Below are 26,340 nucleotides of genomic sequence, written 5' to 3' on the forward strand. Positions count from 1 at the left end.
TTGTGGTCCTCAATAATTTCTAAGAATGTAAAGGCATCCTGAGATGAAGGAGTCTGTGATTGGTCTATACTAATCGTAGAAAAGAGTGAATACTGTATGTTCCACATAGAATAAAACCTGAAAATACATCATCATAAAGGAAACCTGGAATCTTGAAGGATGTGATTAATTGCTTAATTTTGTCTGCTCTACAATGGGTCAGAGGCCACCGCTGCCATAGTGCTGAGTTCTTCTAATGAAACACATTGATGGTACCGCCAGGTAAGAATCTACTAATACAGTACAAAAGTGGAAGTTTGTTGCAAACATTTTTGTTTTCAAGAACACTAGGTAGGAATCAGTCTCTAAAGAAACTCTACAGCTTTGATTTTAAACGATTACTTAATTCTGCCTCACAGTTTACATACTAATTAACAGTATCACTAGGTGTTTTGGCCATATCCTTTATAGATTCACAAAACCAAAATGACTTATGCTTTGATACCTATGCAATAAAAATGTATCATTTTTTCAAACAGAAATTTAGATTATTTTAATAAGATGTATTTTTAAACAATAGTCTAACTTGGCCCATCTTCTATACTCAATTCATGAACACGTGACAGAAGAGCATTTTTAGAAGCGATACAAGGTAAGATAGTAACTTTAATTTGGATCCACTGACACATTATGACAACTAAATGGGCTCACCCATTCTTTCTTATATTTTGTATTTTATCTCCTTAACTTACTATTTGTTCACTTTTAGAATGATAACTGAGAAGATAAACTGCAAATTCCTTATTTTGACACATAACTCTCATAACTCTCGTTCCATCAGAGCCCAAGGAAGCACAAAGTTGCCCCAGGACCCTATGTGGGATGGAAGACTGAGGAGTGGGTGGGCTCCCAGTCCCTCAGTCTTGCCTCTCCCAGGTCAACCAGATCAGCTCTTTCATTTGGTTCAGGGATTCACTGTGAAAATTAACTGCAACCCTCATTTTAGGCTAAATACCTGTGTTGTTAATAATAATACTCAAAATAACAGAATAATTTTCTTTTCTTTTTTTTTTTTTGAGACAGAGTCTCGCTCTGTCGCCCAGGCTGGAGTGCAGTGGTGTGATCTCGGCTCACTGCAAGCTCCGCCTCCTGGGTTCACGCCATTCTCCTGCCTCAGCCTCCCGAGTAGCTGGGACTACAGGTGCCTGCCACCACGCCCGGCTAATTTTTTTTTTGTATTTTTAGTAGAGATGGGGTTTCACTGTGTTAGCCAGGATGGTATCGATCTCCTAACCTCGTGATCCTCCCGCCTTGGCCTCCCACAGTGCTGGGATTACAGGTGTGTGCCACCGCGCCCGGCCAACAGAATAATTTTCAGTTCGACTCTATTCTCCTCCATGGGAACCAACAAGATTGAACAAAAAGCATGTTACTCTCAGATCATTTCATCAGAAAAATAAGGATAAGACATTATACCCATTTTCAAGGTGAAGTAACATTAAAAAATAAGTTATTTTCCTTTATAATACATGATACTTCTGGAATAGAATCTAGGTCTCTGACTCATTTTTTTTAAACTACCAGTCTATAGCTAAGAAAAATAAGAATAACCAAATCTTCCTATGTTTATATCTTATATCCATACCCATCATTTCATTTTCACTGTATAATAGCCCGGTAAGTGTGATGTTTGTTTATTTCTTCATATCTGAGGTTCAGAGGACTTACAGTCCAAGGTTAGTCACACATTAATCAAGTGGACCACTCAAGGCTAGATTCAATGTCTTTGGGTGCAAAATTTTCAACTATAAGGCTTTGGTTAAGTAATAGTTATTCTATTCCATTAAATGGAAGATATACATACTGGACAAGAGTACGATTTCTTTCTTTTCTTCCCCTCTCCCTTCCAATTTTAAGCCCCTCAGGACAACAATAACCTGGACATCCACCCAGCTTGGAGCCTAGTGGGAACAGAACATGAATAAAACAGGATTTGGGAGAATGAGTCATGACAAGCGAGGTGAATGATCCCACAGTCCAATAAACCTGACCCCTAAGTCTATCACACTAGGTCAGAAGGTCCAATTATAGGTCTGTTCTAGTTCTTTTTATGATTGACAGCAGCCAGAGGCAAAATTACTTTGGTGTCTATTAATCCAGGCTCTAATTTTCCCTTTGCCCCAATACACACAAAGCATCATGGTGGCCCAGGGTGAGTGATACTGAGAATCCAGATTTAAAATGCCCCTGTTTCCTATAAGAATAGCAACTGAGTTCAATCCCAGTCCTCCTCATGAGGACATTACCTGCAGCTCTGTTTGGAAGAAAAACTTCTGTGGACATTGTGTACAGTCATAGATCTTGTCTTCTTGTCCATGGGCAGAGAAAATATGCTGCTGCAACTTGTTTGCTTGAACAAATACTGAAATGATAAAAGAATGATGAACTTGGGTTATTTTGTTTCCGAAATGCCCTCAGTCGATGACTCTGCATGAACAGACAGCAGGCCGGACCGCACGCCTCCCAGGTGTGACTTACTGCTTGAGACCTGGGGAGAGCTGAGTCACATTTGCTCATGGTTGGGTCTCTGGCTTTTGTTAAGATGCACTCTACGGAGCACCTAATTCAACCCAAACAGCTCCAAAGTAAAGGTTTATGGAGGCCCTGCTCCCTATAAATCTTTAAAAAATAAAGCCGAAAACTGTCAAATGCATAGCTCTGTCTCAACAGAAATGACTCCTATTTCTCAGCAACCCACAGGTTAAGAAATCATAGATGCCAAAACCCTGTTTATTGTGTTTGCCTAAAGTTATAGCTAGCAAACAGTTCTCTATTTAAATGTGTTAATGCTAAAAATCATATCCCACAGCTACTCTGGGGCACTGTCTATAAATGTGAAACAGAACGGCAGGTAAATTCTCTTTGGATACTTTAAGATCAACTCAGCCTACACACTGAATGCAAGGGTTTCAATAATATAAACATGTTCAATTTTAATGACTACAAAACAAGGCCCTAAGACTGTGTAACAGTTTACCTAGGAGACACGCTATTAATAATTAAATTGTATATGCCAGAGGCAGTGTTTGGGTTGGCAGAACTGACTTCTGATGGATGCCTGGTGCACTGTGACCTAAAAAAGTTTGCATCTACAATATTAATCTGTATAGGCAGGGAAAGGATTTATTAAAGATGTTGGCATTTGACTTTGACTCCACTCTAATCATTAAAATTATTCTAATTGCCAGCCAACCTAAAATATTAGAATATTGTTCTTGTGAGTCATACATTTTAATCACATTTCTCATTACCTTAAAAAACTGCTCAGATTTCCTTTCCCACCTAACACACTTTATATTGGAAGCATTTAAAAAAAAATGTTATTTCTAAATTACTTCAAGATACGCTAAAACAATTCATGTCTGTCTGCACAGAAAATGCAGACTGTGCACGATTAATGCATTTTTGTCTCTTTATCCGTATCAACAAGAAGAAATGAGGTTTTTACACAGATTTGCAGCTAATCTGCATATAACTCAGTACATTTTATGAGGCTTCTGGCTACAACATGAAAGACCTATTTTATTAGGGGGTCTTAATCGTGAGGTGACCTATGACCCAGTCCTCCTTTATGAAGACTTATGAGCTTTTATAAAGAACCTAGACTCTTGACTCGTTGTATCTTAGGATATATACTACTGATGGTAAACCATAGCAGTATATATTTTTAAGTATAAACCTGGAAGAATAAAAAGAGTTCCAAAAGAAGGATGGAGAGTGGCTGATGGAATTATTGAATGAAGGAGCCAAACAGGCAACTGTTGAAGGCAGAGCCATCAACGTACTCAGTTAGTAATTGTGCTAGCTGTGCAATGAACATGGCCCCTCTTTATCACAGAATAGAAATCTATAGGCTCAGTTCAGTGAAGGTAAATAATCAATGCTTGGAATTTTGCTCTGCAAACAAAGAAGTCATCCTTGAGAGAAGGATATATTCTCCCTCCTCCAACAAATAAAAAGGCATTGCTTGAGGGGCTTAACTACTGAGTCCAAAACACATGCAAAATAATCACAAAGGATTTTCCAAAATAACTTTGTCATTGTTAGGGGAATATCAGAAATATGTGTGATCATATTTCAACCTCCATGGGCTTCAAATGAGAGTTTCAGATTTCCTTTTTTTTCTGCTAAAATCTGTAATGCTATCATATCTGTTAAAAAATTTCTTCTTAAAAGTGTAAATGTAGATCAACTTCTACTCTAAAAATCCAATTTCATAGGCAATAAATGCCTCATCTAATCTGTTTTCCATGTCAGAGAATTTGGGGTGAGTTTTAATACTGTCTTTGTATTTCTGGTGGAGAATGTTATGAAATTCTCCATGTTTAAGTAGCAGACATGTGCTGACAACACGGCTGCACTTTTAGTTGAACATCTTGTGATTAAAAAGCAGCTCTATACAGGCAGCCTTACCCTTTGTAACCTTTAACATCGAGAGAAAAACAAAAGTGAACACAACATGTATGTAGTTTTCCAAATGGAAAAGTGCAAACTTCTGAGAGAACTTGAAATGCCTTTGTTCATCCTGACAGTTAACCTTCCTGCTCATGTGAGCCTTTAAGTAGGCTGCAATCAATAATGCTAATAAAGCAGAAATCAAACATCTTCCCCCCAAATTGAACTGAAGTCATGTCTGTAAAAGGCCATAGCAGTGGGAAGTAATGCTTTGGTAGGAAAGACATGATGTGGCCATCAGCCTCTCCTGTGTCTTCCTGAAATAATCTTCCCACCTGTAAAGCAGACTGGACACTTGAAGGTGCCTCCCATCCCTTCGAAGCTGTGCTCTATCAGGTGGCACTGGAGTTTGGCAGGAGAGTCAAAGGTCTGGCTGCAGAGTTTGCATTCATGGTTCAGTCCTTCATCTGTCAAGGAAAATACATGAAGAGAAATGGTGAAAACCTGTCATATCTTTAATACACTAGAGAGTTATCTTTAATTGCATATATTAAACTATTTCCATCACCTAATATACATATGTAGTATTATATATGGTTTCTGGTTATTTCACATTATTCATGAGTTTATATCAATTTAAAACAGTTCTGGAATTTAAAATCCAAAGATAATCAGAAGTCAGATTTTATCTTAAGGCTAATGCATTTTATTACACTTTTAAAATATAATTGGTATATCAATAATGAGGCATTTCCTTTTCTCTAATTACCATGATTTTCTGGGGTATTTCCAAAGCCCTAAAATAAAAAAGTGTGGACAGCTTCTTCCTCAGTGATTCTCCTCTGGCTTATCTAGAAGGTCCTGGAAGTGTCTATTTCTAACCATAGGTCTTCAGTGGTATTCAGTTGATACAAACTATCTTTTTCTATTTCCAAGAATTTCTGGCAATTTTGAAGTATCATTAATAGGACAGTCTCTTACAAATGCCCTCTTCTCTGCTTCCCACCTCCAGTCTCCCATATTCTTCCTAGTTCATCTCTCCCTTAACTCTGGAAGACAGTTTCAATTTTACCCCCAGAACCAGACTCTGCTTCTGTTTCTCCAAAGCACTTTTGTGACCTCCAGGCTCACTTGACTAGCCCTGAATTTTTCTTGGATATCTTAAGAACGAGGGGGCAGAAAAATATTTTGATGTCATAACATTGCTATATAAAGTGGAGAGTTTGTGTTATACATAGACACTGTTATTTTAAACATTTATGGATTTTAAACATTTAAAATTAAAATTTAAAATTTAAGTTGAAAATGTAAGGATTATCCTAACTTATTTCATTGTGCAATTGTAAGGTATAAAAAACCAGGGGCACTAGAGCTAGCAGCCTAGCTAACACTGATTTACTGTTTGCTGTGTTTCAGAACTGCTCAGAGACACAAATTCATTTAATTGCACTAAAACCCTATAAGAAAAACTACTATTAGTCTCATTTTACAGATGAGAAAAATGAGGCGCAGAGAGTTGAAGTAACTTTGCTCTGAGTCACAAGGACTCATAATTGGAAGAGCCAGAACTTGAACGCAGGCAGTCTAGATTCAAACCTGGGCACTCTGGCCTCAGGGGCCATATCTTAATAGATATGGTGGGGCACACACCCACTACTTCCAAGACTACTTACTAAAGGGTAGCGGCTGCACTTTAACCTGGCTTGTTATCACATTACACTTTGATATTCTCCTATTAGCAATGATTAAAAAATGCTACTAAGACATTCTAGGTCTAGGGAATGAAAGACACCGTCACACTACAAGGGTAACAAGTCTACACTGCAGTTATTTTCTTTCATTCAAAGACAACATGCATGTGTAAGTCCTTTGCCAGCTGATATTACTGGTAATACCACGTCCCAATTACAAAGTGAGTAATTATTAGCTAACTGTGAGTAAAATCACTCTATTTGTATTCCTAATCTTTCTTCCCATACAAGTATGAGTCTTTAGAAGCAGAGGATTGGAATTTGTAAAAAGAGAAGCAAAGCACTAATTAAGCCACCCAGTACTGTCTACATTTCACAAGAGATAAAAACCTACTCTGTATCTGGGTGGCACAGTAAATTCCTTGATTATAATTATGTAAGAGGGAGTTTAATTGTGCATACTGACATGACAAGGGGTTATACAAAAAGCTTTAGGGATTATATAAGATCAAGGGTTTTTTCATCTGTTTCTTTTTTTTTAAATCCTGAAGTCACCAAAAAATTTCCAGATTTTAGACATTAAGAAATATAAAAAACACTATTTATTGTAAGAAATTGGATTGGCAAGTGCATCTTCAGAAATACCTGCTAACTTTAAAAGTTCTCTGTTTCCTTAATGCTACATAACTTTATTTTGAATAGTAAGAAGGTTACTAAGGGTTTTCATCTCCTTTTAAAATTATGTGTGCTTTGCACAAGAACCAAGAGATGGCCCATGGATATGAACTGATATACACTTGTTCCAGAATTTTAAAACTTGCAATAGGTGTGATGTAATAGATCTGGCAGGTTTTCCTGGGGATAACAATTGACTGTCACATGAGCATAAAGTGAATTATGCACGTTAGGATGTTCTGTAATGTAATATTATCTTTCTTGACTATGAGTATTTTGTTTGGAAAAATAAGAGAAGGAAAAATAAATAAGACATATGTGTATGAGTGCAGGGAAAATGTACTCATTCATTTTTATGTATTTCTTACCCAAAGAAAAGAGAAGCTGCATCCCAAAATGTTAAATAATCCAAATTCAGTCAAGTGAATTCATAAAAAGGTGACACACAGGCATAAAGGTATTTATGCATTATTAGGGAAGACTTATTTTCTACATAATCTATCTTTTATTTGTGAAAGCGCTAAGTGACAGCAATGATAACAATCGCATCTAGCATTTTCAGAACTCTTTTTACAGCTTAAAAGCATGTTGTAATGTTAAAAAAAAGTTGGAAGTTCTACCTGCCTTTTATTTTTAAGTTACACTGTGAGGTCTTTCCTAGTTACTGATCTCCTAGTTATTTCCATAGGAGAGAAAATATATATGAATTGTTACACAGCACATTATAAGATGAGCAAAAGCCAATAAGCTCTTAGGTGGACATTTAGAGTCCCTCCTTTTCTCTCACCTTTGTTCATTTCCCTACTCCCTTCCCCCATCTTCACACTTGCTTATTACCTCAAGGTCAAATGTATAATGAGAAAGAGAGATAGTAACACAAAACATTCTAACAACTGGTTAATATAATTCATTTTGTATTTTTTTTAATTGAGGGCAGCACAGGTAGTAAAAGAAAATGAAACTTATTTATAATAAGAATTTCAAAAGTTTATCCTTATTCAGAGTCTTTAACTCTTCTCTTCTAATTCCATATTTACCTTTCTATGGCTGAGAGCCATGTCTGACTTTTCAAAGAATTCTTGAAAACCCTTAGAATTGGGTGGGGGGGATCTGGCTGAGTTAAACCCCATCTCTTTTCAAAACTCTCCTTTCTTCCCCCTATCTGGTATAAGGTAGTAAAGAACAGTAAATGTAACTGCTGTTTTATTTTAAAGCCAATGTTCTTGATGGGATACTATCAGCACCTCTATTCAGGATTTTGCCCACAAAGCATAACCTGAATTGTGTCTTTCCTCCTCCTCTTCCTAAAGGTGCCAAAAAGCTTAAAAAATTCAATCAAAATAACCATTTCTGCTCTCTGGAAAGGTAGCAGCTGACAGTAATTGGATAATACAGCCTGACTCATTTATTAAAAAGAGATTCAGAGTCAATTGATTTAATAACCATTACAATATTCCATTAAGGATATAATAGGCTAGTACAGCCCAATTTTTTAATTAAGAATTATAGATGGGATCTTCGAACGAAACTTCTAGATTTTTCTTCTCCTTTTTGCTTATCTATATTCTCCAGATTTTCTACAATGAGCACAATTTGCCTTGTAGGGTACTTTGAAATTAAAAGAGAGAGGGAAAAACCTACCTTTTCTAAATCCTATTAATGAAGACTGATTACAACACTGAAATTTTGCTAGCTAAAAAATTAGATAAGAAATGAGCAATATTATGAAGTATAGAAAAACTCCAGTTTTGCCCAATTAAACTTAAAAGTATTCTAGCCACGTATGTACAAAAACAAAAATTAGCACAAGGAAAGGGAGAAAGAACTATCAGAATGCAATTTAGCTATATGAACAAACATGGAGCTTTCTGTATGAGCCTGTATCTTTCCAGAACACACAGAATACCCCTCTCTGTTGGATACTGAGGGAGGTATATGTGCCTAGCAATGGGGGTCCAGTGTCAGAGTGGGGCCTTTACCATTGAGAACATGCTGGAAGCCAGCAACTTCCTGTCTTGTTCACCCACTGGAAAGGCATGACCAAAGCTGCTTTGAGTATAATTAAGAAATCATTTCACATGTATAGAAATTTCATCTAAAATAATTATTTCCATTTGTTAATCTTCATTTAACTGTGAACATAAATGTAAACAGGAATCAAGTCTACATAAAAGAGACTGATGCTAATGTAAATATTTACTCCAATATTAAATGTTTCAAAGGAAAGCGTCTGCATACATAATTGGACTACAACCTCACTGACTTAGTTGGAAACGTGATAATCACTTACAAAATTTTGTGCTCTAAGAAAACCATCTGCTTGTCTAAAGCCAGTTCAAAGATGAATGACAACTTCTATACCTCCAATTTATAAAACCTGGACCTACATAACTATTTATTAGCCTGTTTTATAACAGGAGAAATATTAGTTACCATTTGGATGCTCAAGCACAGGTTTAAATTATGAGCTCCAAGGTGGCAATTGTTAGTTTAACACAAGACACTGACATTTCAATATAAGCTTTAAACAAGAGAAACCCTTTAAGCAGCCTCCAGACTGTGTGTCCCATGTTTATACTCCTTTTCCTTCAATAAAAACAAAAATCTAGAGTGGCTACAAGCAAATGTTCAGTGGCTGACTTACATGCTGCTGTTATCCCAGGAATCACTGGGGGCCCCCTTATATCGTCTGATCAACGCTACAGCCATTACTGAGGGCCAATTTGTAACAGTTTATAAGTAGAACTCCTTCTCCCTTTTACCCTCAAGACTGGCCAGAAGGGTCCTCCAGCCTCTTCCACTGCATAAATCTATAGGCTAAAGTCCACAGATAGAAACCCCTCCTGCTATATCACCATGTGGCCGGGGCCATACTTAAAAGCTCTGATCTGAGTGGGAGTAAACTCTGCCCTCAGAATCCAAACAGAGGAATCAAATGCCCTACAGTTGTAACTTATCCAGTTCGAATGTGTGTTACCACTATATCCTCATATATATTTTTAAATCTAAGAAAACTATGCCCTAACCCAATTCCCAACCCCCCACCCTTTACTTTGCTTCTCCTCTTCCTTGAGTTAATTTCCAAGCACACATTTATAAGCTAGGGGTCCGAGGAGTAACAAAGAAAAGCCATACATGACAAAACTCACCCCTCGGCTACATTGGCTCGCCCTAGAAACCAGGAGTAGAAAAATAGGCAGACTGCAGTGTAATTTGCCATGCACACAGCCATCACATTCTTTCCAGGGCCATAGCACTCAGCCACGATAATTTGTTGTATTATATACAGCACATATTTCATGACTGTAACATAAACACACTGTGGTGCTAATTTGGCAATGGAGAATATGACTTAGGCTTCAAACTCTGCCGGTAGATTAGTCATTAAGCCCCCAAAGTAAGGCAGAATTTGAGAGAATTGCATATTGTGTGAACGTTTTTTCTCATACCAGTTAAAAAGTTCTGCCCTTATTTTTTTTGAACAAGTTGCCATGAAAATGAATGCAGCCTGAAGACCGACGCTAGCACCTTCTAGGAGTTTTGTCACTGGCAATATGGGAGTGTCTGGCACTGTCAGTATTTCTATGCCACATGAGAGAGGAACAGAAGACACAGGCATGAGACTCTTACAATAAGAGGAAAAGGACACTGGGACATGAGGAAATGAGCTCCAGGTTCCTGGACCCTGACTGTGTGCACAAAGTGCCTAACCCTTAGGTATCTCAAGAGCCGCAGGATACACATCCTGTGTGCCTCAGTCAGAATCTCATTTCCAGGAGATCTACAGGTGCAAGCTTACCTTAACTTAGTTACTGGCTGTTTTTAGCCAATGGTCTAAAGGCTACAATGCTTTTGGACTTTATAAGCAAAGCCACTGATATTGCCACTGTTATTTCCTGCCTTGAACTTCTCATTATCAGCAGGGCTGGAGCAGGAAATGATTCAACTGGGGTAGGCTGCATGGTACCCAGCAGATTTTAAAGAGCCCAGGGGCTGCCTAGAGCCCCATAAACATCAGCAGCTTGGAAACTAGCAGGAGGTCCAGGTGGGTAGGGAGAGGAGAGGCAGGCAGTGGGATTTTAGATGCTCTGAGATGCAATATCGTCCAATTCCTTGGCTATTATTATAGGTTGTGTGAAGTACTTATTAGAATATTCTCATGTAGGAGAAAACATTGGAATGTTGTTCAAACAATAAACAGTAAAACAAACAGCCCACCAAAAAGGTGGCTTTCCTTCAACTGAGGGGACTCAGCAGTGGTATTTTGGCACAAGTAGGGAATGGGGATAAGCACACAGACTACAATGTTTTTCAAACCTGGCCAGTACATTAGCTCCTCTAGTTCCTTCTTTTCTTCTTCACATTCTGAATCTAAACATGGACCCCATGGTTGAAGTCTCAGAGAAAACATGGTGTCTACAAATAGCTTCAAAGGTAAAACTTTGCCCTCATTTTTTTTTTTTATTAAAAAAAAACTGCAAACACCAGTTTTGGAAGGGCACTGATAAAATCACTTTGATTCTTCCTCTCCCCATCCCAAGAAAAAAATTGTTAGCCAAGAAAAGAAGAAAGTAGTGGATATTTCTTAGTAAATATTCTGGAAAAGGCAAGGGCAGGGATAAGGACGGGAGTGAGGACTGAGACCAACTAAGTCTGATGTATGTCGTCCAGGTTTGATTAGATATTGGAGTTGCTTTTAAACAACTTGGATGTTGTTAACACAGTGCCACTGTGTTGCACTGAAAAGGATCCAGTTTACTTGAACAGTCAATTCTCCCCCTCATTTATACCCACTTGAATACAGGAGAGTACATTTTTTCTTTCAAAAAATTTTTGTCACCTAATCTTTAGTGCTGTTCTGTTCTCTGACTTGAAAGAAAGTTTGTGGGCACGCAAATACAAGTATAAAACATTTGTTTCCATTTCACATAACAGACTAGATGAATGGAATGATTGAAGACAGCAGTGTTTCCAATTCAGCAACGCATTTCAGTTTTTGCCTTGCCTACAAAGAGTGGTGTGTGGCAGCCCTGACCATCTCAATGCCGTAAGAGTGTTGAGAACTCAGTTTGGGGTTATTCACCTATTCTTGCTACAGTGCAAGTTCCAGGAGGGCAAGGGTATTTGTCTGTTTTGCTCATTGATGTACACGAAGTACCTAGAACAGTACATGGCTCATAGCTGGAACTCAATAAATATTTATTGAATTCATGGGAAATAACTACTTAGCAAACCCTATATTTAATTTCATCAGAATAAAATGCCAAGACTGATGGTAAAACAATATCTACTATTTGTCAGTTGGGTTTCAAAATTTCGCTCCGTTCCCTTGTGCATTAAACCCTGTGCATATAACATAGCGGACTGGCAAAATCCACCTTACAGTGCTTGGCTTCTTTATTTCCCAAAATAAGATGAAAATACTCTGGCAAATAAAGCATTAACAAAGTAGCTGTCTAATTTGCCAACTTATCCCTGGCAAGAAACTGATAAGCCAAAACTGATCCCTTATTTCCAGAAGAAAAATATTATTATGTATCTTATATCTGAAATACCAAAAAGTGCCATATCAAAGAAGGGATAATTACCTTTTATTTGTCCCAAGTCATAGAGAAGTCTCTATACCGTACATCCATGACCAATAAACAATTTTTATTAATTGTCTGTATTCTCATGTTACAAAGCTCCATTCTTTTAACTAATTGGTTAAATCAGATGTATGCATTTATTATACTCTTTGTTTAAAATTTCTCTTGTTTGATATCAAATACCTTCTATTAATGCCCTTACATCTGGGACTTCCGGCAGTAGTGGAAGTACAGGTATATTTACCTTTGAGTACTGTACAAAACCCCCACAAATTGGTAAGATCGAAAGAGGATAGTTCATGCAGCATAAACTAAATGTAACCTGCTTTAAAGTTAAATCTATTGGGAAAACATCTTTGAGAACTGAGACAGTGCAAGAGTCAATATTAATTCCACACAGCGGGGGGCCCGCAACACAAGCCATGTGCTGGACACGGCACTCATCAGGCATGTTTTCCTGTTGCTGTGCTGAGTTTATGGCAAGGGTCAGGGCCTTTTCTTTTTTTCTTTCTTTCTTTTTTTTTTTTAATCTTCTTCTTCTTGGCATAAAGCCACTAGTTATCTGAAGGAGAAAGTCTCCAAACACTGAAAAGCTGTTTATCCTTGCTAGAAAGCACGGCTTGCTACTGCTGATGATTTTTTAAACAACAAAAGCAAATCAAACAAACACAAGAAATTGAGTGAGGTTCAACAGCTTCTGCAAATGTTATGGTCCTTGACAACCATGGGTTTTAAGTGCTCACAGGTTTAGATGAGAAACTAAGTCAAGCATTTTCAAAGCTAATTATCTTTCTAAGAAACTATATTATTGATTACTTATTGCAAAGATGACATCTTCTCTCCTTCTGATTCTGTTTATTAATAGAATCACAGTTCACCACGAAAGCACACGTCATATCTGCAATGGCACATGGGGGTGTTAAGGGGGCCAAAATCTCTCTAATTTCCAAGGGGCTCAATCCTGCTCCTTTCACTTTGTGGCAATGGTAAGAAAACCATTAAGCAGCAATGCAAAAATCACAATACTGCATGCTATTTGCAAATGAGTCACATTTTTATTGTTCTATTGGTGTGACCTTAGAAACTTGGCCTTGAAGAATTAAAAAAAAAAGGTAATGGCACAATAAACGCAATAAGATTTCTAAAAACAGTTTATTGGAAATGTGCTGTGAAACTTGAATTCTTCTAATCAAACGATGCCACCCCTTAGAGAAATTTGCCTGTGCATTATTAAAGTGATATACTGCAGTACTAGTTAGAGCTCCATAACCTTTAAATTGCCTGATTGTAATTAAGGCCACTAGTTTTATTTAGGAAGGTTCAAGGAGGCTCAATTTAAGTTGGCTTAACTAGTGTGAATTTAATGTCATGCTGCCAGAAGGCAGAGGAGCATTCTGGCCTGGCTGTTCTGTGGCACATGCAGCTGTGGGGTCATGTATTCTAAATTAAACCCAGATTTTAAAGAAACTACAGATATCAGTAAATAGCTGGATGTGTGTAAATAAACGCCCCCATGTTTGCATGTGTACATCATTCATTCTTTCATTCAGTCATTCAGTATGCTGGCAGTTTTCCAATTTAGGAATCTAAATACAGTTGGTCCTAGAACAACATGGTTAGAACTGTGTGGGTCCACTTACCTGCAGATTTTTTTCAACCAAATGTGGACTGAAAATATAGTACTCACGGGATGTGAAACCTGCATATAGGGGTTCCACATATACTGCGGGACTTGTGCATGCATGGATGTGGGTATATGTGGGGGTCCTAGAATCAATCCCCTGCATATCCCAACGGACAGCTGTACAGCTGATCATTTACAGAATGAGGAGAAGGGGTTTGTAGATGTTTTTAAGGGCATGATGACCTCTTTCACAGAAAGCCATGGCTTAAGGCAATGTCCAGTCAGCATTAATGATTTAAAATGAAATGTGCATGTAACAAAGTTGTAAAGGCAGGAATCTTACTATAAATAAATTCTAGGAAGGAAAATTTATAGTCAGGAATATGAGGAGAAAAGAAAAGGTATTCTTTGGACAGGCCACTGAATGGAGTGCTGAGAACAATATGTAAACTTCACTGAAAGGGCAGCAAATCAAGGACTGAAACAAAAGATGAAAGAAAATGTAGGTACTCAAAGCACAGACTAGCAGAAGCAAAGGGAAGCAGCAGGGAGAAAACACTTACAGATTTGACCCATGTTCAAAATTTTACTGGATGTGAACTCAACAACATTCATCTCTGGATAGAATGCTGGCAATTTTCTGTAGCTCCAACAGCAATAATGATAAATGAATTTCTTTACAGCCAAGTGGCTCAAGCAGCCAACTACGTTACCACTATATAATTAATAACAATAAGCAATTAAAGAGAACAGCAGGTTACAACTATAAGGTGTCAAAATATATTAGCAAAGGAAAATACAGCAATGATACACTTAAAAGAAAAATAAATGTACAGCACATGAATCCATGTAGTGTCTTCTTCCAGACTATATTTTGGATAAAGCTTTTATGTTTGAAGAAAAATAGACGATGGCCTAAAACTACTATAAAGCAATTAACATCCCTCCAAAAACAAATAACACTCCTAATGCTCAGAGAAATCTGAAATGTAATATGGGACACATGACTGGGAAGGCACACAAGAATTGGCTGGCTACTATTTGGCATTTTTTTTTAATTAAAAGATAATTTTTTAAATTAAAAGACATTCTAATAAATACCTCACAAAACTGCATTTTTTGGCTTAAGTATTTTCAAAGATTTTCATGTAAAATTGAGGAGAAGCAAGCAACGAGGAGAGTGGAGGAAAAAAGGGAAAGAGTCAACATGGTACATTTGGCTGAACACTGGAGCACTGGATAAAATTTAGAAGGAGCTTGGAGATGCTCTAACTAAGGACTTTTTTAAAAGATGAGAAAATTGAGACTATATATATATATAATTTTTATTTTTATTTTTTAGAGTAAAGGGGTCTTTGCTCTGTTGCCCAGGCTAGAGTACGGTATATGTGCTCATAGCTCCCTGCAGCCTCAAGCTCCTCGGCTCAGGCAATCCTTCTTGAATAGCCAGGACTACAGGTGTGTGCTGCCATGCATGGCCTGAGACTATAGATATTAACCAACACACCCATGACAGAAAAGCCTTATGGTCATGGCCAGCACCAGAATTCAGGCTTCCCGAATCCAAGATTATACTGTCCCACCAACCTTCACTTAAAAAAGAAGTTATTTCCTCCCTTAGTACAATGTAAGTTGTCAAGGAAACAAAACAGCAGTTACTGTTTTCTAGATCTCTTATTGATGTGCAAGGAGCTATTTCTATTTCCATGCCAACCTGGTGACGCCTTTGCTCCCTGACAAATCAAGGCCTGAATTTATTCAAATCCACCTCATCCCCCTATGTCTTAAGCAGCTACTGTTAAAGTCTCTCTCACCCCTTGAAAGCTTTTCTTCTCCTTTTAGGGAAGGGAAGCCTAAGTTGATGTGATGCACCTGTTGGAAGGCTGGAAAATTTGGTTATAGGAAGTTAAATTTCCCATATCTAGAGATGGAGATATCTCTAGACATGGGGAATTTTATCTTCCTAGATGGTGCTCCTAGAGGGGCTAGGTAAAGCACTTGGGTCTGAGCTGTCAGTCTGAAGGAAATCTTCCCGATTATACAACCTGTGATGGAGTGGCTGAATGCTGATGCTCTGGATGACAATAACCCAATGATTTGCTTAAACTGTTACCCAAAACCCTGTGGAGGCTGGGCTTGAGTGCTCCTTTATGGAGTTATAATTACTCAAAAACAAACACTGATTTCTTAATTCTATTCTGCCTATAGCTAACTGTACTTCTTCAAGTACCTGGATCATTCCCCGATATGGTGTTAAATTGAGTGTTTGGGAAGAAACCGAGACTGCATGCATAACCCAAAGTGTGTGGCTTACTAGAAACATAACCCCATACTTATGTATGGAAAATAGGTCAGCTCAATATGTTCCTAACCTACTTTTCTCTCTTGGGCACCATTCTGGATACACTAGCACATCTAGACACTGTATGCTGAAGCCAAGATGTTACTGGCATATCAATGAATCATACTCATTTCTAGTTCCTTCTGCTGTTTTCTGTCAATCAAGAGCTATCTAAGTGAGAGAGTTGTTATCCTCTGTGATGGGAAGAGAGAAGGAGTAAGGGAGGGAAGAAAGAAGGGTGAGAGGAAGGAAGGAAGGGAGGGAGGGAGGGAAGGAGGAAATAAGGAAGGGAGGGAGGAAGGGAGGAAGGAAAGACAAAAGACTGGTGGTAAGAAAGATTTCTTTCTCATTTCTACTTAGTTATGAAGTGTGATGAAGAAGTAGATGTCTCTGGGTATTTTTGCTATGTCAAAAACCAAAGCTAAAGACTATGAAAAAGGGCCCAACAAAAACCATGGATTAGTTAATAAGTCTATCTGTTAAATAAAGAATGAGACATAATAGTTATGGAGCGCTCTTTCTCAGATGATAATTCCTTATATTACCTTCTGTAAAGCTATTAAATATTTCTAAGTCTATAATGCCAAATTATAAATATGTTTGGGGCACAATAAATTTTTAATCCCCTATCTTTATGACAATTTTTCTAAAACCTGAACCAGCTCATTCAAGATCCACTTAAAAAATTTAAAAAGTGTACACTATGTCAATATAAAGGCTGATAATGACTCTCCTAACACAAAAGGAAATCTACTGACATAATCTCACTAAAATATCTGTCAATGGCCTTAAAACATTTTATATATTTAAAGGCTCTGTTTTGCCTTGCATGATATGTGATACATACAATAAGCACAGAATTCCAATGCTGTCTTAAACAATCTAAGTAGAAGTCTGATGCCAAGGACTGTAAAGTTTATTTCCTTTCTGAAAGCAAGTCATATTTAGCTCACTTATTGGTTTCATTCTTGGTAAAGAAATCATAAAAGTCCAGGACAGAAAGTGACCTATGGGGGTGACCTGGCCTCTTGCCCTTTCTTTGCTTCTGGAAAGCAGTAGCAATGTTTGGTTCCTTAAAGACAAAGATTAGCATGAGGATTTTTAAATTTGACCATCTGGAGAAAAGCGAATACTTTTACATAATTTTGTGGAACTGTAATTGTTGCGTAAAACAGGAGATGTAGGGTCTGATCTGAACCAGTAACAAAAGTTCTCATCTCAGAATACAGGAGAAAAGACAGTTCAGAAATTAAAACAAGAGTGGGTAAATAGAGATTAGCATTGTATGAATGTGCAGAAAATAAAAAAGTGAATACATAATTTCAGCATCTTTTCAGCCAATTGCAATAATTCAGCATGCATAGATACTTATATTTAGAGAAAAATGCCCAGGCAAAATAATTTTTTTTCTCTGGGACGGGAAGAGACGTTTTCTTAATTAAATTTTGCCCTGGGCTATTTTAAAGAATTAAAAATAAAATAATTCTCAAAGAATTAGACATAACTATTGCTCTCTCAATAGGACAGCATGGGATTGATGAAGAGACAGACTGGCATTCTGGCTCATGTAGTTCAGTCTGAATCTTCTTCTTCCTCTACCAGATACTCACAATTCAGCTAGACACGTCTCCAAAGGGAACATCGAGAGGAAGGGGAAGAATGCAACCAGTGACACACAGGACCTAGAATCTAGGCATCTCTCTTTTGACATGAATATTAGAAATTCTATCTTAAACTGATAACAGCAGGGAAATTCCAAATCAAAGTAATCACTATGGCCTTAATTCACCCGAGTAGGTCTAAATATGATCTCATCTTCTGCAAAATATCAGACTTTGTGCTTAGGCCAACTTGACTTTTAAGCACAAGATGTTGAAGGAAGTGTCCACACAAGTCAAACTCATGGGCATGTCGAAGGCCCCATAAAAATGAGACTCTTATTGTTGCTAAGATTATGACAATGGTACATTCTCCTCCCCTTATCTCTGAGGATGATTATAAATATAATAGCTACTGTATTTATATAGCCCTTTACAATTTTCAAAATGTGTGGGTGTGGGTTTATATACATCCATTCTCAATTAATCTGCTCAATAACACAAATTTCTCCAGGTAACTCAAGTCCTAGGAAGAGCTTTACTGATTTGCTTGAAGTGATATGGGTAGTTACTGAGAGCCTGGCTCAAATATGGATTTAGATTCCAGATTAAAGAAAAGAAAACAACTAAATTTCAATATCAGAGCAAATTTTTAGTTAAATCGTGTATGATGCTTAGTTTACTGGGTCCCTATGCCCAGGAGGATAGGAGATCATCCATCTACTTGTGTTGATAACGTATGTTTAGTTAAGGCAGTGAACAGCAATAAAGAGAAAATTAGAAAAATATACTTTCAGCTTGGGCCTTTCTGGTTATTTTGATGGTTTATTTTAGGGCCCTTTTAAGGTTTCATTAAGGCCAAAAATGTGGTATTCGTTTTGTTGTTGTTGTTGTTGTTGTTGTTTCTGAATTTATCAAGATTTAATTTAAAACTTGGCATTAAAAAATCTGACTAATTCATGAAGAAATAACCTATTTCAATTTTGCTCTTATGGGTGAGAAAACTGATATGATTCATTTTATTAACAAACTGTTTGAAAATCCAAAATGTCATTATTTTCAAACTGTGTGAAACAAGGCAGAATCATTTGTTTCCCAACAAATGGTACCCGTTGCAAGGTTGTTTTCTCTTCCTCATGTGGAGAGTTTCACATATACTGCTAAATATCACTTACTGAGTTGATTTGGAAAATACCAGGAAAACCATATACTGTACAGCTCAAATGATTGGGGTTAACAAAAACAAACAAACCCTCCCGGCCCCTAGAAATGTAAATAAAAAGTTAGATTTCCCTGTACTACATTTGATTGCATTAATTGATGTTTAAAAAAAAAATCCGTTGAAAATAAAGCCCAGCAGTAGCATTTTTCTTTCCTAAATCACAATAGCAGCACATTACAAACATTACCAAAAGGTCCCCTGGTGCGATTGTAAAGTTCTACTCTGGCAGTAAAATGCTTCTACTGTGTGTTCTCCATTTTCATCTCCACCCTCCCCAATATATAAGAAAGCAGGTCATGAATGCAATTAAGCCTGCTTGTGTGTTGCTTAAATATTAATTTCTGATGAATGCTCAGATACTGGATAGTCACCCACTACATCTTTTAAAATATATATATTTTAAAATCCTCTTATTTTAACATAGGGTTTGAGCTTGGTTAGTAAGCAGATCATTACTACTGAGTCCAGTTTTATAATCTGTCATCTTTTCTACTGTCATAAAAGTTGCTTCCACAGTGGGAGGGAAATTCTTGGTATACAAGGCATGTACTAGGCCTGGTATGTTAGCAAACACGGACCTCTACTACAGATGTAAAGTAACTTACACTATAGTGTACAGAAGAGACAGTATTTATAGAAATCAGCACAGGCATCATCCCCAAAGCCTTTCTTCCCATGCGACATGGTGGAGAGGTTCAAAAAACAAAGGCTTTGGGATCACTTAGCGGGTGGGATGCCCAACCCTGCCACTAACAAGCTGAGCCATTTCACATAGGTTATTTATCCTTGCCTTCATCAAATCATCTATTAAATGGGAATATCAAGTACCTATGTCATGGGACTGTAGAAGTGAGACTCAATCAAAATAATATATATCAAGTATCTAGCATAATACTTGGCCTATGGTAACTGCTCAGTAAATGTGAGTTATTCTTGTTATTAAGAATGAAACAAATGTTTGTTCCTTTGTTGAAATATCTTTTAACACTCAGCATTTTTACTTTCTTATTATCTAGGATACAGATCTTACTCTTTTTTCCCAACACTTCAGCCAGTTATTTTAAAAGATTAAACAGTTTTGATGCATAATTTTTAGATCTATACTGGAAGACTTTCTCTGAATATCTACTCATTTATATAATCAGAAATGGAAGTTATCATATTCATCCTTGTAAATATTTTCTTTGAGTTTTTAAATAATATTTAGAATACTCCAAGAGTCTTCAAGCTGGGTATACATGGAAGGCAGCTATGTGTACCACTAAACTGTGAATGCACAACCTGAGTGTACATAGAGGCTTTCAAAGAAGTATGCAGACTGCGGTAATAATTCAGAGGGAACTGATTTTCAGTGTTAAAACTCCACATGGACTCTTTCCTAAAACTGATCTGCCTGCAAGCAGCCTGTGGTCTGCTGGTTCCCCTATCTCGCCTCTCCTTATACTTAACCTTGTCCTATTGTACAAAATGTGGGAGTACCTCCTGCCCTTTCTCAATCTTACTCATGTTTTGTCCTGGGCTGCAAAAATATTCTGGGGAATTCAAAAACTGGATACCTGCTGTGGAATAGATCCGCAAGGGTGAAAGCAAAATTTGTCATGGTACAACATGCTAAAGAGGGCAGTGCCTTTTTCATCCAGGTGGGAGACTCACAAGGCTTGTGCCTTCTCCATCTCTCTTAGAGCTAGAATTTAGAAGTGAGATTATTGTCACAGGAATGCATATTAACACTTTCATTTTCAAGTCAAAGTCAGACTTTTTCTGACATTAAGTGTAAGTTTGTTTTGGCTTATGACTTTGACAGTGAAGACTGGCTTTGTCCTTTAAATTACATGGCAAGTATCTCATCCAATTGAATGAGATAAATGTTAATGATAAAAATATACTTAAAGTATATGCAATATACAGTGCACTGAAAGTTGCATCTTTTCAATGACTTAATTTATGATTTAAAAATTTTTATAGGTGCCAAATTAAAAGCATGCGAGGAGATATATAATTTTAAAAGTTGTTTTTGGGGTTACACAAACAACTTTGAAGATGTAACATATATGGTATAAGTTTTTCTTTTTTTTCATGTTTTTGTCTTATCTTTTTACTGCTTTTACAATTACCATTTTAGTGCTTTATCATTTTGGCAATTTTAGTAATAATAGATATTGGAATTCATAGTTCTTATTCCATTTTAAAACCTGTTTCCCATAGCTGCAAACTATGAAAAAAATAAGCAGGGGGAATTTGCAGTTACCAAATACAATAGAGCTATGGTTAGAAATTTGATATTTCTTTTTCTGAGACAGAGTCTCACTCTGTTGCCCAGGTTGGAGTGCAGTGGCTCGATCTTGGCTCACTGCCATCTCCGCCTCCCTGGTTCAAGTGATTCTCCTGCCTCAGCCTCCTGAGTAGCTGGGACTACAGGCGTGTGTCACCATGCCCAGCTGATTTTTATATTTTTAGTAGAGATGGGGTTTTGCCATAGTGGCCAGGATGGTCTCAAACTCCTGACCTCAAGTGATCCACCCACCTCAGCCTCCCAAAGTGCTGGGATTACAGGTGTGAGCCACTGCACCTGGCTAGATTTTAAAAATTAATTTATTTGATTTTAATTTAATTTTTAAATTTTAGATTCAGAGGGTACATGTGCAGGTTTGTTACATGAATATATTGCATAATGGTGAGATCTGGACGTTCAGTGTACCCATCACCCAAATAGTGAACACTGTACTCAATAGGTATTTTTTTAACCCTCACGCCCCCAACCCTCCCCTACTTTGGAGTTCCCAGTTTCTATTATTTCCATCTTTATGTCCATGTGTATCCATTGTTTAGTTCCCACTTATAAGTGAGAATATGTGGTAATTTGATTTTCTGAGTTAGTTCACTTAGGATAATGGTCTCCAGCTCTATCCATGTTGCTGCAAAGGACATGACTTCATTCTTTTTTATAGCTGCATAGTATTCCATGGTATAAATGTACTTCATTTTCTTTATCCAATCATCCATTGATGGGCATTTAGGTTGATTCCATTGCTTTGCCACTGTGACTAGTGCTGCAATAACACAGGTATGCAGGTGTCTTTTTATATGATTTCTTCTCCTTTGGGTAGAAGCCCAGTAGTGGGATTGCTGGGTGGAATGGTAGTTTTATTTTTAATTATTTGAGAAATCTCCCAACTGTTTTTCATAGAGGTTGTACTAATTTACATTCTCACCAACAGTATATAAGTGTTCCCTTTTCTCTGCATCCTTGACAACATATGTTGCTTTTTGACTTTTTAATAATAGCCGTTCTGACTGGTGTAAGATGATACCTCACTGTGGTTTTAGTTTGCATTTCTCTGATGATTAGTGATGTTGAGCATTTTTGCATGCTTCCTGGCCACTTGTATGTCTTCTTTTGAGGAATGTCTGCTCATGTCCTTTGCCCACTTTTTAATGGAATTGTTTGTTTTTTTCTTGTTGTGCTGTTTGAGATCATTGTAGAATCTGGGTATCAGTCCTTTGTTGGTGGCACAATTTGCAAACATTTTCTCCCATTCTGAAGATTGTCTGTTTATCCTGTTGACTATTTCTTCTGCTGTGCCAAAGCTGTTTTGTATTTAGTTTGAACTATACCAAGTGTTTTTAATCTTTATAATTCTTATATTGATTTTCTTCTTCTATATTCTTCCTCTTCTCCTCCATATAGGAAAAACAGAGAAGGAAGAAAAGGGAGAAGAAGCCATAGGCTGTGGGGCAGAAAGGGACCCTGCTTCCAGGAGTGTGTTTAGACAGGAGAAAGACAGGAGACAGCAGAGTTTTATCAAAGTGGGTTTCCCATCTACAGTCAGTTCCGTCAGCTGCCCCAAAGCAGTGGTGGGTCTTGCAGGATCTGGGAGGTAAAATTGAGGCAATGGCTATAAGGGCTGAAACACCGAGTCCGCTCAGCAGAATGCTATCAGCGGGACTGAGGAGGTTAGAACAGGTGGGCCTGCGCCTTGGGTCCTGCCTGCCCCCTTGCATCCTGCCTGATCCAAAATCCCAAAAGTGTGGGTTTTTGTTTTATATGGTTTTTGTTGTTGTTGACTGAATGAATGGAAGGAAGGAGACCAAAAAAAAAAAAAAAAAAAAAAAAGAAAGAAAGAAAGAAAGAAAAAGAGGGAGAGAATGAGAGAGGGAGGGAAGAGACAGCTTTGGTGAAGCCGCAGGGTTATAAGGGATTTCAAGTCCACCCATGAACGAGGTAGAAGCACATGGTTGATTCTTCTTTGTATCCTCAAATAATTCAACATGTCGTCAAAGAGATCTTTTCAAATTCACACCATTCCTTTACTTGTGACAGGCTTCTTGCCCAGCTATCTTACTTTTGACTAGCCCAAAAGTAAAAAAAAAAAATCGTGTGTTTCAAATATAGAAGCACTGTCTCCTATATTTATTTCTATCTAAAAAATAACATTTCCCCCTCCTTTTTTTTTGAGAGAGAGTCTTGCTCTGTCACCCAGGCTGGAGTGCAGGGTACAATCTTAGCTCACTACAACCTCCTCCGCCTCCCAGGTTCAAGTGATTCTCCTACCTCAGCCTACAGAGTAGCTGGGACTACAGGCACCCGCCACCACGCCTGGCTAATTTTTGTATTTTTAGTAGAGATGGGGTTTCACCATGTTGGCCAGGCTGGTCTCGAACCCCTGGCCTTAAGTGTTCCACCCTCCTCAGCCTCCCAAAGTGCTGGAATTACAGGCGTGAGCCACCACACCTGGCCTATTTTCCTTTTATTTAGCAGGGCCTCCTTACTGCCTGCTAGTGTTCTATTTTCTCGACAAGCAGAAAAACGGTGCCCAGCTTCCTCCCTATGCAGTCTACATTTGGCTGCTACCATTTTCCAGGTGCTGACCTCTACTTGGCCTTCCCTGCAAAGTTTTCTTTATTTTACATTTTAAGAATGAGATTAAAAGAATGGTCTGAATAAGCACTTCAATGCTACTGCATTCCACTTGTCCCACACTGTCCTTACTAATCTATGGGCAATCACAATTTCTTTAGAGTGCTGCTACCTCATTGTAACCTCTAGAAACCAGACGATATTAGAAGTCATTGTGTTTAACAAAAATTCTGAGGACTCATGTGATTTTAAAGGCTCAATTAACTTAATAGTTACGAGGGAAAAATACATTTTAAAAATTCAGTATGAAATATCTGCGTTGGGTGTTTGCATCATACTAGTCTCTCAAGAACTTTACCCTCTTTGCCAACTGCTACATAATACCTGACCAGCTGTTCTCAAGTAAAGCTGACGCCCCTGGTCAGTCAGTGAACAATGCGCAGACAAGGAAGAGGTGCACAGCACCCTGTGTGCCAATGTGATGCTTTCCTTCTTTTTAAGGGGCTAAACTGCCCATTCATTAGCCTTTGCAACTCTCAATTTCCAAGGCACAGGCTCGAGTCTTCTCATTAGCACTGAATTCCCTGCCTCTAAGAAGAGCACAGATGTCAAGCAAGCCTGACCCAGTATCTGGCTGATCAGATGCTGTTTACTTTCATAAGCCCGAGGTTTTACTGCATCTTGAGACGAGGCAGTGGGATTCTTCTCTGGCCCTCCTCGGTGTGGCGGAGTAATGGAATGCACAACAAGCTCACAAATGGCCTGTGCCCACAGCCGCAGATCACTATGAGGAGAGAGCTGCTGTTTTCCGTGGGAAGCTTCCCTAAAGGACAAAGGGTCCAGACTGCTTCTCTGGAAACCAAATCTGCAGGAGGCTCCAGTCCTCTGAAACAACCAGGCATGCTTTGGCACATTCAGCCTGGGGCAAATGGCCTACTCTCCTGTCCTCTTCAGAAAATGTTCTTTGTATGGAGTTAAATAAATAAATAAGTGCATGCATACATATCTGCATACATACATACAAATATGAAATGAATCTCTTTAATAATCTCCAGATATCATCTCAGCTCATGTATGAGGCAGTCGCTAGGGGCCCGTGACAAAGGGGCCTTTGGGTTTTCTCTTTACCTTTGATCTGCATTATGAAATGTTAATGTTCATCCCATCAGGGCCCCTTCCAGAAACACACCCTTTCTAGAAAGGCGTACCCCTGCCCACTACAACTTCCACTCAAATTCACCATTTATATTTAAGTGCTGACTCTGAGCTCATGCCCAGAAGCACTGACATTTTTAAACAGGGCTAGCTAAACTGCTAAATAAAATTTATTGATGATAAAGAGCACAGCTGAGATTAAATTGTGGCAATTTAATAATAAACACACTCCCATCCAGCGCATCTTGCCATTCTGCATACACTTAATGTATGAACCTTGACTCCAAGCGTTTTGTCTGTAGTAGGGAATGTGGGGTGCGGGGGGGCAGAGTCCATAGAATCTATAATTTTGTGTTGATTAGGTAGGAAACAACCACAAGCACATATTTTGATATCTCTATTAACAGCCTGTTCGTGTCTAACTGCAAAACTTGGTTGCACTTCTTTCACCATCTTTGCCCAAGACAGACCAGTAAACACAATTCCTCTCTCTATAATTAGCCTTTTCTCTGAGGGCCCTGAAGTAAGTCTGCATGCCGTAGATTTAATATCCAGTGCTATATCCATATGTGCTGCCCTTGCCTGGTCCCAGAGCATATAAACTCCCCTATTAGCAGCCTTGACTGCTTAATTATGCAGATTTTTTTTGTACCCGCCTGCCTGTAAAATTACTGTGTCTAACCTTTTTTTTTTTTCCTCTTTGCACCATGCTGGCCATTCTAATGAAATCGGCATAGGGGAAAGGGCCTGATTTGCAGTTATGGAGGCTGGATCGCACTGGCAATCTGTCCTTAGTGGGAGTTACAAAAGAAGTCAAATGCCTTCATCTGGCTCTACCCTATCATCCCCAAGGTGATTGAGTTCACTTCCCGATGCTTCCCAAGTTTTCCTCAGGCTGTCCAATCAGCAGGTCCACCAGGGAGCCCAGCCTAGCTTGCAACAGTCTCTGTATCTAGTTACAGCCCCACCAGGGACAGTCAACCATCCACCCCCAAGCCTTCAGATGAAAACCTTTTCTAACAAGGCCGCCCAGCGCCAATGAAATAACACACATCTGCATATCCACTGGGTCCCATGTTTCTTGTGCTCATGGATTATGTATCTTGCAGCCTCTAATAAAGAAATGCAGTTCTTTGTTTAATGTTTATCTTGTG

The 26,340-nt window shown here is 38.2% G+C and overlaps 1 protein-coding gene and 1 long non-coding RNA gene across 7 annotated transcripts in view; one reads left to right on the forward strand and one right to left on the reverse strand.

Annotated features, from left to right (window-relative positions):
- Positions 1 to 26,340, reverse strand: part of ZNF521 (zinc finger protein 521) — a 293,245-nt gene that overhangs the window by 25,220 nt on the left and 241,685 nt on the right. For all 6 annotated transcript variants that reach the window (XM_016933478.4, XM_016933474.3, XM_016933475.3 and 3 more), the window contains 2 exons: positions 4,770 to 4,901; positions 2,286 to 2,401 (listed from right to left, as the gene is read on the reverse strand). In XM_016933478.4, the coding sequence (XP_016788967.3) occupies positions 2,286 to 2,401; positions 4,770 to 4,901 (248 nt within the window). The remainder of the gene's footprint in view (positions 1 to 2,285; positions 2,402 to 4,769; positions 4,902 to 26,340) is intronic.
- On the forward strand, positions 173 to 2,672 carry LOC129137821 (uncharacterized). Its single transcript, XR_008540614.1, has 3 exons — positions 173 to 261; positions 1,897 to 1,999; positions 2,458 to 2,672. It is a non-coding gene; the product is annotated as an uncharacterized LOC129137821 (long non-coding RNA).

The sequence above is a fragment of the Pan troglodytes genome, chromosome 17 (assembly GCF_028858775.2).
Source record: "Pan troglodytes isolate AG18354 chromosome 17, NHGRI_mPanTro3-v2.0_pri, whole genome shotgun sequence".
Taxonomy (NCBI): Eukaryota; Metazoa; Chordata; class Mammalia; order Primates; family Hominidae; genus Pan; species Pan troglodytes.